Below are 16,383 nucleotides of genomic sequence, written 5' to 3' on the forward strand. Positions count from 1 at the left end.
TCCACTGGTTAGGATGTGAGATCAGCTGGTTAGGTGTTGAGATCAGCTGGTTAGGATGTCAGATCGGCCGGTAAGGAGGTGAGATCAGCCGGCTAGAAGGTGCGATCAGTCGGTAAGGATGGGAGATCAGACGAGTTGGTAGGATGGGAGATGAGATCAGCCGGTAAGGATGAGAAATCAGCCGGTTTAGCAGAATGGGATGTGAGGTGAGCCAGTAACCGTGGGCTCCGGCATTTAGAGGTTTGAACTACAGAGGAAGTTCAAGGGCTGCTGTTGCTTTTTCAACCACCGACTGAAAAGCGGCGCAGTGATGTAGGTCAGAGGTAACCCTCTGTGAAATCACTCTGTGTTACCTAATGTTCAATGATTAACATAGAGATATCCGTCCATATGCACCTGCTATCCGTCGGCCATCGTCGATCGAAGCTCCAGAATGCGACTCAATACAATAATGCGACCCGCTTGTTACGCGCTTTGATGTGCAGCCGCCACAAGAGGTCGCCCAGTATCACCATATTCTGCTACTGGTTTACGGGGAGCTGCCCAGTATTTCAGGTCCTGCTACTAGTCTACTGGGGCTGCTGCCCAGTATCACCACATCCTGTTAGTGGTCTAATGGGAGCTGCCCAGTATCCCCACATTTTGATATTGGTTATACTGGGATATAAAACAATTGTCTGGGATTATGAAGATATTTAATGAATTATTTTTCACAGAAATCACAGACAATTTTCAAAACATTCCTACGGCCTGAGTCATTTTTATAAAAAATAACAACCAGCCAGTAAGCAACTCATTCAGCTTGCCAGTCAATTAGCCAGTCAATCAGCCAATCAGCCAGCCAGCCTATATGAAAGGTGGCTTCGAACGCAAGGATGTTGTGACCCGTCACGGGCAATGTCCACATATTCCTGTCATGCTGTTTTACATCTAGAGCCATAAGAGTACCTCATGAAACCACATCTGAATGTTCACTCAAAGGTACTTTAGGAAATAGTTCAAAAACACACAAATATTACACATGTCAGAAGGACAGGAGTAGATAAGTGGGAGATAGGAGAGGAGAGGAGGTGAAAGGATAGGAGAGGAGAGGAGATAGGAGAGGAGAGGAGAGGAGATAGGAGAGTAGAGCAGTAGAAGGAGAAAATATTGCTGGCAACCAAATTATGCTAATCCACACCCACTTCGTTGGTCCACTTGTGTCCTATATAGTGAGCTATCTGGGGCATCACCGTAGAATAGTGCTTTGAGGGGACAAATCGGGTTCCCTATGTGATGCATTACTTAAGAGATAGATGCACGATATTAGGCCCAAGGGTCGATCCACAGGGTCTAGCATGATTCTAGAGTGTAAACACTATTATGTCCTCATTTTGTGTGCAGAAAATAATCTTTTAATTTGGAAGGTTAGTTTGTACGGTACGCTACTGAGGACCTATAGACACCCAGACAACGGCAGGAGGCCGAGCTGTAAACGAGAGATCAGATCTCAATCACTCAGAGAATAAGGTTAAAAATTGAGATCCGCTGTAATAGGCTACTAATATCTCCAGTAGGCCTGCAGTAGGCCCTGTAGTTACTACAGTGTAGTTATTGGTTTTAGGAGTCGGTCCACTACATTGCAGGAGACCGACTCCTAAAACCCATTACTCCTGTGACGTCAAGATCAGGTGACAGCACGTCCCGAATCCCGATTGCACGTTTTCAAACCGAGAGGAGGGCACATAGATAGGGAGGGCAGGCCAGGGCAGCAGCACATGACCATTCTCCGACGTGAAGCGAACAACTAAACCCGTCTCCTAACAGCTCCGTTAGGTTAGGACACTCTTTTCCGGTGTGATGGCGACCCCCCTCTGGGTGTTGGTGGTGCTGGTGTCTGGGGCGGCTGCGGGACTCTTCTTCAACGGGGACCAGCCCTGCTACCGGCCCCGTCCCCGGGGGAACGGCTTCGGACTGAGGTGAGCGTTGTTGTTGTTGCTCCCAGTGTTCAGGTTACCCAATGCAAAACAACTCTACATCACAGTAAATGAGTGATCTTCTCCGTTATTGTATTATATTATTTTGCTCCGATTTTATAGCGGTTATTCATGATGTTGTTATCGACAATAGCCCACAGAGTGACACAGCGGCTCGACATTGCGCATGTCGTCCTATTAGTATTATTACAAAAAAATAAATTTTCTGTAAAAACGAAACAAATGGTTTATTTATTTTAAAATGAAAGCAGGCCCAGACGATCAGCTCGTTTTACTGAAACGTCTCTGCTCAAATTTAGAGGTCCCGACCCGGGGTTGGCGGAAGCAATTTATGTGACGTCCCCTCCAAAGAATAGTCATACAAAACAAAGAAATAACTAACTAAGAATATCGTTTCTAATATAACTATTTCGGAACCTTCGGAATTGGGAAGTGAACTCAACGCTCTTTCCTATTTCTCCTTCTCCTTCTTCCTTCTTCTGCTTTTTCTAAACGTTATTGGATGCAATCGATCCTGTTTCGGTACCGCTTGTATCAGCGGTTATAAACGAGATGAGCAGGCTCCGTTTGTGTTTAATACCCTGCAGTGTAAGTTATCACTGACGATAAACGGCATTCTTCATCCTACCACAGGACCTCACCTCGTCCTCACGAACTGATGAACCTCTCCGACCTTCCCACATCATGGGACTGGAGAAACGTTAACGGCACCAACTTTGTGAGCACAACCCGGAATCAGCACATTCCTCAGTACTGCGGCTCCTGCTGGGCCCACGGCAGCACCAGCGCCATGGCAGGTAGGGCCTCATACCCTGCTGCTACTACTACTATCCTACTACTACCCTACCCTAACCTACTATCACCAGCGCCATGGCAGCAAGTGCCTCATACCCTACTGTTATCCTACTACTACTATACTACCCTATTACCACCCTACTACTACTATCCTCCCCTACCCAACTCTACTACTACTACTCCTACTATCCTACTACTACCCTAACCTACCGTAATACTAACACTACCCTAATACGTCTACTACCATACCACTACTTCTACTACCACCACTACTACCCTACCACTACTACTACACCCTAATACTACTACTGCTACCCAAGGGCCTACCACCACCCTACCCTCCTCCTCCCTACCAGGCAGGATCCCCTCTCTGTTTAATCTTTTACCGGCCCATCATGTACTTTATGCTTAGTGCTCCACACAACCACATTTGAAGTGGTTGCTTCAGTGTTTTTTTTCCCACTGTGCGCTGGTCTTTGGTTTACTCAATCTGCTGCGTCATCATGGCTTTGTGTGTGTGTGTGTGTGTGTGTGTGTGTGTGTGTGTGTGTGTGTGCGTGTGTGTGTGTGTGCGTTGTTTCTTTGTTTCCTCCCGACAGACCGTATAAACATAAAGAGGAAGGGGGCGTGGCCGTCGGCCTACCTGTCCGTTCAGAACGTGGTGGACTGCGGGGGGGCCGGGACCTGCCACGGTGGGGACCACTCGGGGGTCTGGGAGTACGCCAACACGAACGGCATCCCAGACGAGACCTGCAACAACTACCAGGCCAAGGACCAGAGTGAGTGGGTGGATATATGTAGATATAGACCATATAGATATAGTCCCGGTTCATCGCCCACAAACACCATCACGAGGGTTCATTACTAAGCGTGAGGAGTTCACCTGGACTCTGAATAGCCACCCCCCCCAAACCCCCACAACCCCTTCTTACGCACTTATTGTATGTTGTACGTCTTTGCATTTAAGAATAGTACTTAGCTTTGTGCTGGGTCCTATCCTAGCTATCTTTGTTGTATACAGGGAATGGGTTAACCTAGTGATTGTTAGTGCTTCTATGAGCATCCTTACTGCACCGGCAGTGATATATGGTAGTTTCTCTTTCTTTTGACCAATGTACCTATTGTGAGTCGCTCTGAATGTAAAGGTCAACGTGGTGACTAGTGTCTCCCCTGACAGAGTGCAAACCCTTCAACCAGTGCGGCACGTGCACCACCTTCGGGAAGTGCAACATCATCAAGAACTACACCCTGTGGAAGGTGGGCGACTTTGGCGCCGTCAGCGGCCGCGAGAAGATGATGGCCGAGTTGTACGCCGGAGGGCCAATCAGGTGAGGGTTGTACGGCCGGGGGGCCAATCAAGAGAGAGTTTGATATCGAACACTGATCTGGAGCGTAGGTGCGGACATATGACTCAGGAGGCAGAGCGGGGTTGGCTGGTAACCGGAAGGTTTGCTAGTTCGATCCCCGGCTCCTCCTAGCTTGAGTGTCGAGGTGTCCCTGAGCGAGACGCCTCACCCCGACTGCTCCCGACGAGCTGGCTGTCGCCTTTGATGGTTTATACCGCCGTCGGTGTGTGAATGGGTGCATGAATGGGTGAATGTATTGTAACGGGCTTTGAGTGCTCACTGGTTAGAATCGCGCTCCATAAATGCAGTGCAATTATCTGACTGGCCCTCCTCACGAGCTGCTGCTGTGTGGTGACCCTGATGTCTCTCTCCTGTAGCTGTGGCATCATGGCCACGGATGAGCTGGACGCCTACACCGGCGGCATCTACTCGCAGTTCGTGGAGGAGCCCTCCATCAACCACATCGTGTCGGTGGCCGGCTGGGGCGTGGAGAACGGCGTGGAGTTCTGGATCGTACGCAACTCCTGGGGAGAGCCCTGGGTAGGTGGCACACATAGCAGTACACCGTGTAGACCTGGACCCGTGTAGACCTAGACTCGTCTAGACCTAGACTCATGTCGACCTAGTCATGTAGACCTACACTCATCTAGATCTAGACTCATGTAGACCTAGTCATGTAGACCTACAGGCTGCACTCATCTAGACCTAGACTCATGAGACCTAGACTCATGTGGACCTAGACTCATCTAGATCTAGACTCATGCACGTATGAGCCATGCCTTTGTCAGTGAAGGAGACACTAAAACTAAAAACACCAAATCGAACTGATCATTTAACTCTCAGCTTGACTGTTTACCACCAACCCAGCCAGCTTTAACCCTTTTTTTATTTCGTATATTCGTCATCACGTGGTGTGAGTGATGAGTCAGGTGTCTCGTGAAAGACTCTGACCTCTCTCTCTCTCTCTCTCTCCCTCTCTCTCTCTCTCTCTCTCTCTCTCTCTCTCTCTCTCTCTCTCTCTCTCTCTCTCGCTCTCTCCCCCCCTCTCTCTCTCTCGCTCTCTCCCCCCTCTCTCTCTCTCTCTCTCTCTCCCCCCCTCTCTCTCTCTCTCTCTCTCTCCCTCTCCCTCTCCCCCTCTCTCTCTCTCTCTCTCTCTCCCTCTCTCTCTCTCCCTCTCTCTCTCCCCCCCTCTCTCTCTCTCTCTCCCCCTCTCTCTCTCTCTCTCTCTCTCTCTCTCTCTCTCTCTCTCTCTCTCTCTCTAGGGCGAGCAGGGCTGGCTGAGGATCGTCACCAGCGCCTTCAAAGGAGGAAGTGGAAGCAAGTTCAACCTGGCGCTGGAGGAAGACTGCATGTACGGCGATCCAATCCTGCCCAAGAACCGCCACTAGAGGAGGAGCGCCTCCGTCAGTGAACACCGTCACAAACTCTCTGGGCAACCCGGGTCGTGGTTATAAGATTGCGCAAAAAAAAAAAGGGAATATCATGATGATTGCTTTTATTTTATTTTTTACTGTAGTGCTTTTGAAAATGTCAACTTTTTACTTTTCTGTCGCCTTTAGCCAGATATGCTGTGGAAACGACATGTTTACTGCCGCACATGCTGATGTACATAAGTAGTTGATGAACTAGAAGACTACTAGCCTAAACTTCATTCACTTTTGAGCTGATGCTAGGGACTACCAAAGATCATATCACCATCTGCGGCTGATAAGCAGTGTTAATAACAGAATGAGGTGTGTTGACCTGCTGTACTTTTGTCACTAGTGTGTACAACCGATCAAATTGTAAGAGTTTGTCATGTTCCATTGAACTACACTGTGATTTGCCTTTCTTCCTGCAATGCGAGTCGATTTAAGATTGGCTTTTTGGAAATTAAAGTATTAAATCAAGTGGCTGCATTTGCTTCATTTAAAATTGTATCAAAGTTAAATATTAGAACTTAGTCGTATCAAATCAAACGACAATGCATTCATGTTCCTTTTTTTAATTATGCTGATTTAGAGAATTGGCTAAAAACGATTGATGCCCAACAACACATCAAGATAAGAGCTTAACATTTGTTTCACTCCCGACCGTGAGGTCAACCAAAAGAACAGACGATAAAATAGGCAGCACGTTGGCCTGCCATACCACCCAGCCTATATCCATTACTGGGCCAGAACGCGTCAGGTGTTGTAGTACTCACTCCCTGGTCCGCTGCCCTCTTGGTGGTCTTGTTTAGTGAATCTTCTGGACCCCGGAGAAGGTTTCAACACGCCTCCATCCATGTGAGACGTCGTGAAGCCTTCATGCATAGCGTGTGGTTCCTTAGGGCTTCGGTGATGGCGGTATTAAATGACCTCTGATCCCAAGATCAAAAGGCCCTGAGGGCCGGAATTAAATATAAGGGCCGCTTAAAGGCCCCTTATTCCTTAATCAACGAAGGCCCCGGGAATAACGCAAGATCAACAAGTTAAGTCCATTAAATTATTTTATTTGAAAAACGACTAGTAGAGACATTTATGTAAAAAAATTAAATATACATGTATGGCACCGAACCAAAAGCACATTTTGAAGCTGCCCTCCGAGAGCTTCTAGCGTGCCTCGCGTCGGAGCGTCCGGCCGCACCCCCTGCGCCCCGGTCTAAGGCCCCGGCGGCGACGGCGGACTGCGCCACTCCGTCTCCGATGACGCGCGTCTCCCAGAGCTCCGGCCTCAGGAAGGACTCCATCTACGAGCTCCACCGAGGGACAATCAGCCCCGCCGGCCGTCAGTTGATCATGATGAAGTTGGACTTGCAGTGAGCTGGAGAGAGAGAGGAGGAAGAGTCACATGAGGGGGAAGGAGGGGCGCGGTTCATGTACTGCGGTCCCGGTTCAGGCAGAGTCTAGATGTAATCTGAACAAGTGAGTCTTTTGAAATCAGTCCTTGTAGCCCCAGGGGTATTAAGGCCTGTCTGTGGCCCCCAGGCGGGCCCCTACAGACGGGCGCTCCAGGCGGTCGTACCGATGAACTCGGCCACGGGGTCGTACTCCCCCTCCGTGCGGATGGTTCCGGCGATGCTGCCGTTCTCCAGGATGGGCAGGAACAGCTGCACAAAGTCCGCCGTGTACGGCGGCGCGATCACGTCCAGAACCTGAGCACAGGGACAGCGTCAGGGAGGGGGCGGAGCTGGGGAGGGGAACGAGTCCTCTCTGGAGACGCAGCTCTCCCCCCGGGTTATTAGCCCAGTGCAGAGCTCCCATCTGCCCCAACACAGGTCTGTTATCGAGTGCGATCCCTCATGTGGACCTTAATGCTAACTAATGAGCCATCCAGAGAACCGCAACTACAAAGGGCTACGGTGTAATGGGTTCATTTAAATCAAGGGCAGATCAGATCAAAGATACATGCGTTACAATCATCCTCATTACTGAACGGCGTGACAGACACCACGCGTCCAGGCGGCGCTCTACCTCCGTGACGAAGTACCGGATGAGGGAGATGTCCGTGTTGAGCTTCTCCAGACACCGTCGGATGTAGCCCACCACGGGCAGCACGTAGCCACGGCTCAGCAGGTGCACCATGCGGTCCAGAAGAGTCTTCTTCAGCTCCAGCTGCAGAGGCCAGAGGTTCACCGTCAGTCACAAGGTCGTAGGACTGAGTAGTTGGCAATCATGAGCCAGCTCAGAGACAGGTACATCACGGTACACCTGGGGACATCTGGGTACACCTGGGTAGACCTGTAAACATCTGACTACCCCTGGGTACACCAGGCTACCCCCAGGTACACCTGGCTACACCAGGGTACATCTGGGGACATCTGGAGACACCTGTGGTGACCTGTAATCATCTTGGTACACCTGGGTACACCTGTGTTAACCTGGGTTGACCAGTAAACATCTGGCTACACCTGGGTCCACCTAGGTAGACCTGGATACATCTGGATACACCTGGCTAAATCAGGGTACATCTGGGGACACCTTGGTTCACCTGGGTACACCTGGCTACACCTGTAAGCATCTGGATACACCTGGCTACACCTGGGTACCCCTTGGTACACCTGGCTACATCAGGGTTCATATGGGTCCACCTGTGTAGACCTGGCTACCCCTGGGTCCATTGCTACGGGTCCACCCACCTGCTCCATGACGTCTAGCTGGGAGTGCTCCGTCTCAAAGAGCTTGACGAGCAGCTGGAGCACCTGGGGGTGCAGCAGCTGGTGGCAGGTGCAGATCTGGGGAGGAGAGGAGGCTGAACGGGTGAATGTCTCAGAGAGGAGGCGTGGTGAACGTGTGAAGGTCCAGAGAGGAGGTGTGGTGAACGGGTGAATGTCTAAGAGAGGAGGCGTGGTGAACGTGTGAAGGTCTCAGCGAGGAGGTGTGGTGAACGGGTGAATGTCTCAGAGAGGAGGCGTGGTGAACGGGTGAAGGTCCAGAGAGGAGGAGTGGTGAACATGTGAAGGTCCAGAGAGGAGGCGTGGTGAACGGGTGAAGGTCCAGAGAGGAGGAGTGGTGAACATGTGAAGGTCCAGAGAGGAGGAGTGGTGAACGGGTGAAGGTCCAGAGAGGAGGTGAGGTGAACGGGTGAAGGTCCAGAGAGGAGGTGTGGTGAACGTGTGAAGGACCAGAGAGGAGGTGTGGTGAACATGTGAAGGTCCAGAGAGGAGGTGTGGTGAACGGGTGAAGGCCCATGTGTATCTCCGAGCGGAGGTGAAGACCCCCCCCCCCCACTGACCTCGTCCAGCAGCGCCAGGTGCACCGGCGTGTGGTCCGTCTGGAGCTGGAAGTAGCGGGGCTCCGACACCGTCCAGTCCACCCACTTCAGCACCCCCATGGCCACCACGGGGAACCTGAGGAGACACCCTGCTGGTCAAGAGGCTCCGGTCACACGGTCCCACGCTGGGGGTCAGGGACACCACAGTTATATATACTGTGTGGACTCGGCCATGAAACACATTCTGTATTCTGTCTGCATGTTGATGCTTATAGGAACCGGTCAAGAGACCATACTGGAGGTTAGGGCTGCTCGATTATGGGAGAGTTCATAGTCGCGATTATTTTGGTCAATATTGAAATCCCGATTATTGAAACGATTATTTTTGATAATGAAAAAAAAAAAAAAAAAATTGAAAAACTTGATTGTTATTTTTGTGATCGTTTGACGCTAAAATCGAAATCGCGATCAAAATTCGATTAACCGCCCAGCCCTACTGGAGGTCTATTGAAGTGGTCTGAGGCGAGGGACACTACTGGAGATATACTACATTTACATTTAGGGGATTTTGCTGATGCTTATATCCAAAGCGACTTACAACCATTCACTCGCCCGTCCACACACCGACGGCGGTTTCAACCACGCAGGGCGACAGCCAGCTGGTCAGGAGCAGTCAGGGTGAGGTGTCTTACTCAAGACACCTCGAGCCAGGGATTGAACTAGCAACCTTCCTGTTAACCGGCCAAACCGCACTACCGCCTGAGCGACTGCAGTCTATTGAACTGGTCTCAGTGCAGAGACCATACCGGAGGTCTATTGAACTGGTCTGAGGACAGAGACCATACCGGAGGTCTATTGAACTGGTCTGAGGACCGGGACCATACTGAAGGTCTATTGAACTGGTCTGAGGACCGGGACCTTACCGGAGGTCTATTGAACTGGTCTCAGTACAGAGACCATACCGGAGGTCTAATGAACTGGTCTGAGGACCGGGACCATACTGGAGGTCTATTGAACTGGTCCGGGGACAGACCTGATGCACTGGTACAGCGTTCCCAGCTCGGCCACCAGCTCGGTCGCTCCCTTGTTCTCGTTGCAGCAGAGGTTGTGGACCGTCTCGATGGCCTTGGACGTGGACTTGAGCTCGTCTTTGTTGATGTTCACACGCTTGTTCTGGGGAAACATCACAGTGAGACTTCAGGCAGGACAGAATCCCAGTAAGACTTCAGTCAGGACAGAATCCGAGTAAGACTTCAGTCAGAAAACATCACAGTAAGACTTCAGTCAGGACAGAATCCCAGTAAGACTTCAGTCAGGACAGAATCCGAGTAAGACTTCAGTCAGAAAACATCACAGCAAGACTGATACACAGTCGGGTATTGAATAGATCAAACGTTGGTCTGCAGTCCTATGGCCCCGTCCACACGAAGCCGACTTCATGGCGAAACCGCAATAGGTCTTGTGCGGTTCGGCCTTCCGTCCACACGAAGCCGGCGAATCAGCTGACCGAAACCGTAAACTTCTGAAACCACCCTCGGAGGTGGTTTCAAATATAACCGGTTTCGTTTTGGATTCGTGTGGACGGGGCATAATAAGTCCCGCACCACCCCCACAGAGTGAGGCCTCTTTAGTTCCTCTTACCTTCTTCCAGGTCTCCACCACGCTGGCGGCGTAGGCCAGGATGTGGATGTATTTGTGTTTGTGGTCCTGGTTGATCTTGGAGCCGGGCTTGAACAGAGACTGCATGAAGAGGTCCAGGAAGGCGGGCACTCTGATCTGCAGACACAGCGAAGAGGAAATCAAACATGGTTCCCTACAGAACGGGCGACCGCCAACCACAAGAGCTCGCTTCCCTTATCCTGCCCTCCGGATAACGAGCAGACAGAATCCAACGATGCCACCTCGAAGTGAAACATTTACATGAAGGGCGATTTAGCAGACTCCTTTGTCCAAAGCGACCCTCAATAAGTACATTTGAAACAGAAGCACAAACAATATATCTCTGTCGGTACAGTAAGGATGTTCATAGAACCAAGTGGCAAGCACTAACAATCGTTAAGTTAACCCATACCCCGTATATAACAAAGATAGCCAGGATAAGACACTAAACGAGGCTAAGTGCTAGGACGTACAACGTACAATAAGTGCGTAAGAAGGGGGGGGGGGGTGCAGAGTCTAGGTGAACCCTGAACAAGTGAGTCTTGAATCTTTGGAACCCTCTTTAAGGGAGCCCTAAGTGTGCCCCAAGTGTGCCCTTAGTGTGCCCTAGGCGCGTCCCGCGGCGCGCCTCCACCCACCAGCTCCACGGGGGGCGGGTCCATGCTGCTGAACATCTTGAAGAGCACGGTGATGTCGGCGGGGTTCAGGGCCCCCTTGGACAGCATGGCGCCCAGGGCCTGGCATGCCCGCGGGTAGGCCGCCGCCGTCCCCAGGGCCAGCGTGATCTGGCTGGCGTCGTGGCCCCTGGGGAGACACAGCAGCACCGTCAGTTACCGCCGTTACAACTATTTAAATGGTAAATGGACTTTCTAAGAGTGCCCCTCGGACCAGTGTCGACTCAAAGCGTTACAACATTGCCCGACATTCGACCGGTCACGCACACGTTCACAGACGGACGGCGGTGTCAGCCACGCAGGGCGACAGCCAGCTCGTCGGGAGCAGTCAGGGTGAGGTGCCTCGATCAGGGACGCCTCGACACTCAGCTAGGAGGAGCCGGGGATCGAACTAGCAACCCTTCCGGTTAGCAGCCAACCCCGCTCTGCCTCCTGAGCCAAATGCCGCCCTCGGTACGCTGTAGTGCCACTAGTGTAGGCTGCTGCCACAACAGGATATCCTGCCGTGGGCATCCGCAGCACGCAGACAGAGACGAGGATACCTTTGATGGGCCGACTTCTGCACCTCCTGGCCTATCCTGCGCATGGCCGAGCCACCCTGCTCCTCCTGGGACAGGATGGACATCATGGACTGGGCGAAGAGGTAGGTGTGCTCCCCGTGACACACCATCTTCTACACAACACACACACACACACACACACAGACACACATTACTCATTCACTGAGGAACTCAGGCTGGGTTCGTTCACCAGGTAAACCAAACATCAGTGTTCATCAGTAGGCTAAAATGCAGAAAAACGTCATTGTAGCCTACTCAGGCTTAAAGAAGGATAAAGAAATTAAAGTCTGAGCAGATTAGGGTTTAGCAGGGAAGGACTAAGTAGAGTAGGGACTTAGAATAGGACTAAGTGTAGGGCTAAGAGTAAGAGCAAGGGAAGGACTAAGGGTAGGACTACAAGTAGGACTACGAGTAAGACAGAGTAGGATTAAGAGTAGAACTAGGCAGGGAAGAAAGGTAGAATTAAGAGGAGGGCTAAGAGTAGAAAGCAGGGTAGGACTAGGCCCGGCGGGGTAGGACTAGGCCCGGCGGGGTAGGACTAGGCCCAGCGGGGGGGGGTTGGGGGGTTCTCACAGCGAACTCCGGTAGGTTCTTCTCCAGGTTCTCCTCCCCTCCGTCCAGCAGCGTGGCCAGGGAGGTTCTGAGGACCCGGGAGAAGACCTCCAGCTGCTGGCAGGCCGTGGACACACTGGTGATCTCCCCCTGGTAGCCCGCGTCCGAGATCAGCTGCACACACATTGACAACACACACATTAACACACACAATGCACATGTATATTACCATCACACACACGCATGTATCACACACACACACACACACACACACACACACACACACACACACACACACACACACACACACACACACACACACACACACACACACACACACACACACACACACACACACACACACAAGAATAAATACAAAATCTCCAGCTGCCTCAAACAGAGGAAAGGGAAGTCAAATACTAATCCCTGCCGTTTCCACTGAACAGTGTAAACACATGTCAAATCCAAAGATAAACACAAACACACACACGCACAGTGTATATACTTTCAAATCCCTAAACGTGGCCAGCGCCCCCAGCAGAAGGAAGCATGACTGTCAGCAGGTCCTCTAGTTCAGTGTTCCCCAAACTGATTTTCTGGGGACACATTTTTGTTAAAATTACAAACCATCGCGACCCAATTCACAATATGCCTTATCTATAAAATCGTGAGAAGAACAAATTTGTGCACAAATGACCAACCCTGAACGTTTTTACTGCCAATTCCGCAACCCATTATATTTGAACTTAAACCAGCTATTTCGAAGAGACAAATCACAACTTTGTTTTATGCACTCGTTATTGTAAACATAATACACGTATTAAATACTCTGCCCTAAATGAGACCAAATAAATGGATGTTGGCGGAGTTCACATCTCCTTGTTTTGGCACATCTCATTGTTTTTTCCTCTCACAATGTACATTAGCCTTTCAACTGAGAATACAAACATTCAGTACTAACAAAAACATGCTTCTTGTTGAAAGTTTTGTAAATGCTAATGTGTTAAAAAATAAAGAAAATTTTATTTTCTTTATATGGCGACCCAGTTCAAATCTCCCGCGACCCACATGTGGGTCGCGACCCAGTCTTTGGGAAAGACTGCTCTAGTTAAACTAACTCACTACATTCAGATTTTACTGTTACGTTTACAAATTTGTACTCGGTTTGGCATAATTAGTTAAACACATCAAACCCTAACAAAACAGAGAGACGGTGGTCAGAGCAGATAACACCAGTAACCAAGAGAGGTTGGAATTTTTAGTTTCCAACTATAACAATTACTTCAGCTGTATAATTTACCACATATTACTTTCTCACTTTCAAACCATGTCATTTTTTATGTTGATTTGACCTTTCGTTTGCTGGGCTCAATATTTACATGACATTACTTAAAATGACATATCCAACCAGGAAGGTGCCGATGCCAGCCCTGCCAGCAGGGGGCGCCTCCACGCACCTTGACGGTGAAGTTGAGCATCAGGCAGTCGGGGTGGGCCTCGGCCAGCTTGTAGAAGAGGTCCCTCCAGGTGGTGTGGGCGATCATCTGCTCCAACCAGGCCGGCGTCTGACAGAGGCAAGAGATGGAACAGGATTAGCACCATCAACCCCATCAGAGTCATGGGGTTGATCTGTATCTTATCATACCATGTACAACATGGATCTGGTCTAAAATATAACCTTCAGAAGATAACCTAGACTCTGCATAGCCTCCCCCCCCCCCCCCCCCCCACACCCCTCTAAAGAACCTATTGTACGTTGTACGTCCTAGCACTTAAAAAATAGCACTTAGCATCATGTAGCATCTTATCCTAGCTATCTGTGTTGTACACAGGAGATGGGTTAACCTAGCGATTGTTGGTTCTATCAGCATCCTAACGCTACCGACGGTGGTATATTGTTGTTTCTCTTTCTTCTGACAAATGTAATTGTGTAAGTTGCTTTGGATAATTAAAAAACGTCTGCTAAACGCCCTAAAAGGTAAATATAAATGTAAAAGGACCCGATGGGGATCCAAGGGGAACACCGGGTCAACAGTGGGGCCGTGCAGTGAGCCGAGTGGCCCCCAAAGGAGGTGAACCCCAGGCCTCACCTCTCCCTCCACCGTGAAGATGGAGTCGGCCTTCTGGGGGTCAAAGTGCTTGATGAGGAGGCTCTTCAGGTGGTTCTCCACGCGCTCCTGGACCTGGCCGGCTTCTACACCTGAGAAGTGGAACCCAAGCAAACCCCCGGGTCAGACATGGCTTGCATGAAGTATGATGAACGTCACGTTGAAGGCATGCCCGTAGCCAGCGATGAGGTCGCCACCGGGGTCCGGACACTCGTCATTTTTCAAGAGATAAAAGACATTCAAACTTAAACACAACTGCATACAAAATCAGCAGTTGAGAACTTCTCCGAGATGAGTAAATGCTTAATTCAGGTGAGACTTGTTACCTATGTTTCCACCTTTTGTTTGTGTGTGCACGAGTCGAGCAACCCCCCCCCCCCCCCCCCCCTTCCACACACACACACACACACACAACTGAACCCCCGCAACTGAGGCCACAACCACCCCCCCCCCCCCCCCCCCAACATAAATGAACCCCCATGAATGAAGCCACACCCCCACCCCCCAACCCTAGCTGAGAGTACGTGCCCATCTGTATCAGCCACTCCGCCAGGAGGTTGACCGTCTGGGCCACGGCGCAGTAGTTCTCAGACAGGAGCGAGATCACGCTTTCCGGAGAACCGCCAGCCTGGAAGTACCTGTGAGAGAGAACATGCTTTACTACACATTAAAAGCCCCCTCTGTTCAAAATGGACACCGCTGTCATTGAGACTGAACACACGTTTTCAGGGTGTTGAAGACCGCCGGCTCCATGATGTAATCCCTGCTGGAGAACTTCTTCAGGCAGTCTTCCTGGATTTTGCCGTCATTTTCTCCTTCGACGTAGCCATCCTTCAGGGTGACGATAAAGGACATTGATGTTATACACTCACGCACACACACACACACACACACACACACACACACACACACACACACACACACACACACACACACACACACACACACACACACACACACACACACACACACACACACACACACACACACACACACACCAGTACTAAGGAAACCAGTTATTCTCATTTGGATTCAGGATTCTTGGACAGGTTGACCAAGTATTTGCATTATTTGAAAACAGTAGACAATAACATGCAAATGTCAATTAACCGGATAATGCAGAATGACCTCAAACTAAGCTGTGTGTTATTATAATCAAATTATTTACCAAACATAGACCAATCAATTTTGAGAAAATCATTCATCATTGCAAATCTGAGGGTATTATATAGAACAATGAATAACGCTCAGTGATTCACTCTCCTGCTGACTTAATGGTGACATCACGTATGTTTTGAATAACTTTGCAGTAGCTTGTATAATATTATGAGCTCTATAGTATTTAGCCTCCATAGGTAATGTAGTATAGTTTTATAGTATGAAGTGGTTAATGTATCTGACAATAGAGAACATACTGTGATGCGTGTGTGCGTGTGTGTCAGAACACAATAACAGGACAGATGCTCTGCATGGTGAGGAGCGTTTTACACTTGTCGCTCATGTGCAGATGATGTGTGAAGATGAAAGCCAGCTGCTGCGTTACTAAGACAACATGTTGTCTGTCCTTCTGATTGACCAGCGTGCATGCAACAGGTCTCACAGTCCCCTCTGTTCACCAATACAACATGTCTAGTCGTGAGTGAAGGTAACATCTCGTCTGCACCAGGACAACATGTTTACTACTGAAGGAAACATGTCTGGTACATCTCATCTCACCAGGTTCCCCCCGTCCTCCCAGTCGCCGGCTCCTCCGCTGTAGTACTCCTCGTCCATGATGACGGGAGAGAGGTGGACGAGCTCAGGCTTTTATCTGTGCGATCAGTCTGGACGTCTGGTGTTCAACAACAGAAACGTTGGCTGATTTCTCTCAGCTAGCTTATTAGTTTGGCTTTAGCTAACAACAGGAAAATGGCGATGCGCTCGCGCTTGCGCACTGAGTCGCTACTCGAGGCCACGCCCACCTCCGATAGATTTGGCGCATCATACCTCTAACCCTAGAGACTAACCATTAAACCAGGTTAATCGCTACATGTGGACTA

At 50.1% G+C, this 16,383-nt stretch overlaps 3 protein-coding genes across 4 annotated transcripts in view; 1 reads left to right on the forward strand and 2 right to left on the reverse strand.

The window, feature by feature from the left end:
* The window catches only part of LOC130401763 (monoacylglycerol lipase abhd6-A-like), a 6,800-nt gene extending 6,441 nt beyond the window's left edge, over positions 1-359 (reverse strand). The window contains exon 1 of one of the 2 annotated variants that reach the window (XM_056605710.1): positions 1-359. This exon is cut by the window's left edge and continues 69 nt beyond it. The gene's annotated coding sequence lies outside the window, so the exon portion shown is untranslated. The other variant, XM_056605709.1, reaches the window with a different exon arrangement.
* A 1,368-nt stretch (positions 360-1,727) lies between these two features.
* On the forward strand, positions 1,728-5,595 carry ctsz (cathepsin Z). Its single transcript, XM_056605266.1, has 6 exons — positions 1,728-1,958; positions 2,610-2,773; positions 3,371-3,550; positions 3,949-4,099; positions 4,495-4,657; positions 5,380-5,595. The coding sequence occupies exons 1-6, from the start codon at positions 1,840-1,842 to the stop codon at positions 5,503-5,505; spliced, it is 903 nt and encodes a 300-aa protein (XP_056461241.1). The 5' UTR covers positions 1,728-1,839; the 3' UTR covers positions 5,506-5,595.
* A 962-nt stretch (positions 5,596-6,557) lies between these two features.
* nelfcd (negative elongation factor complex member C/D) lies at positions 6,558-16,320 on the reverse strand. Its single transcript, XM_056605265.1, has 15 exons — positions 16,061-16,320; positions 15,066-15,175; positions 14,873-14,982; positions 14,327-14,436; positions 13,694-13,801; positions 12,258-12,410; positions 11,667-11,797; positions 11,089-11,254; positions 10,433-10,567; positions 9,825-9,964; positions 8,813-8,927; positions 8,217-8,312; positions 7,552-7,692; positions 7,103-7,232; positions 6,558-6,901 (listed from the first exon to the last, which is right to left on the reverse strand). The coding sequence occupies exons 1-15, from the start codon at positions 16,115-16,117 to the stop codon at positions 6,867-6,869; spliced, it is 1,737 nt and encodes a 578-aa protein (XP_056461240.1). The 5' UTR covers positions 16,118-16,320; the 3' UTR covers positions 6,558-6,866.
* Positions 16,321-16,383: the final 63 nt, after the last annotated feature.

This window comes from Gadus chalcogrammus, chromosome 13 (genome assembly GCF_026213295.1).
Source record: "Gadus chalcogrammus isolate NIFS_2021 chromosome 13, NIFS_Gcha_1.0, whole genome shotgun sequence".
In the NCBI taxonomy this organism is placed as follows: Eukaryota; Metazoa; Chordata; class Actinopteri; order Gadiformes; family Gadidae; genus Gadus; species Gadus chalcogrammus.

Excerpts from the sequence above, each read along its gene's own strand:
- ctsz (XM_056605266.1), top strand. The coding sequence starts at position 1,840 with ATGGCGACCCCCCTCTGGGTGTTGGTGGTGCTGGTGTCTGGGGCGGCT. Across the intron at positions 1,959-2,609 it reads GGGAACGGCTTCGGACTGAG|GACCTCACCTCGTCCTCACG; the intron begins GTGAGCGTTGTT and ends ATCCTACCACAG. Across the intron at positions 4,100-4,494 it reads TACGCCGGAGGGCCAATCAG|CTGTGGCATCATGGCCACGG; the intron begins GTGAGGGTTGTA and ends TCTCTCCTGTAG.
- nelfcd (XM_056605265.1), bottom strand. The coding sequence starts at position 16,117 with ATGGACGAGGAGTACTACAGCGGAGGAGCCGGCGACTGGGAGGACGGG. Across the intron at positions 11,255-11,666 it reads CAGAAGTCGGCCCATCAAAG|GGGCCACGACGCCAGCCAGA; the intron begins GTATCCTCGTCT and ends GTGTCTCCCCAG. Across the intron at positions 10,568-11,088 it reads ACCCGCCCCCCGTGGAGCTG|ATCAGAGTGCCCGCCTTCCT; the intron begins GTGGGTGGAGGC and ends CTGTGTCTGCAG.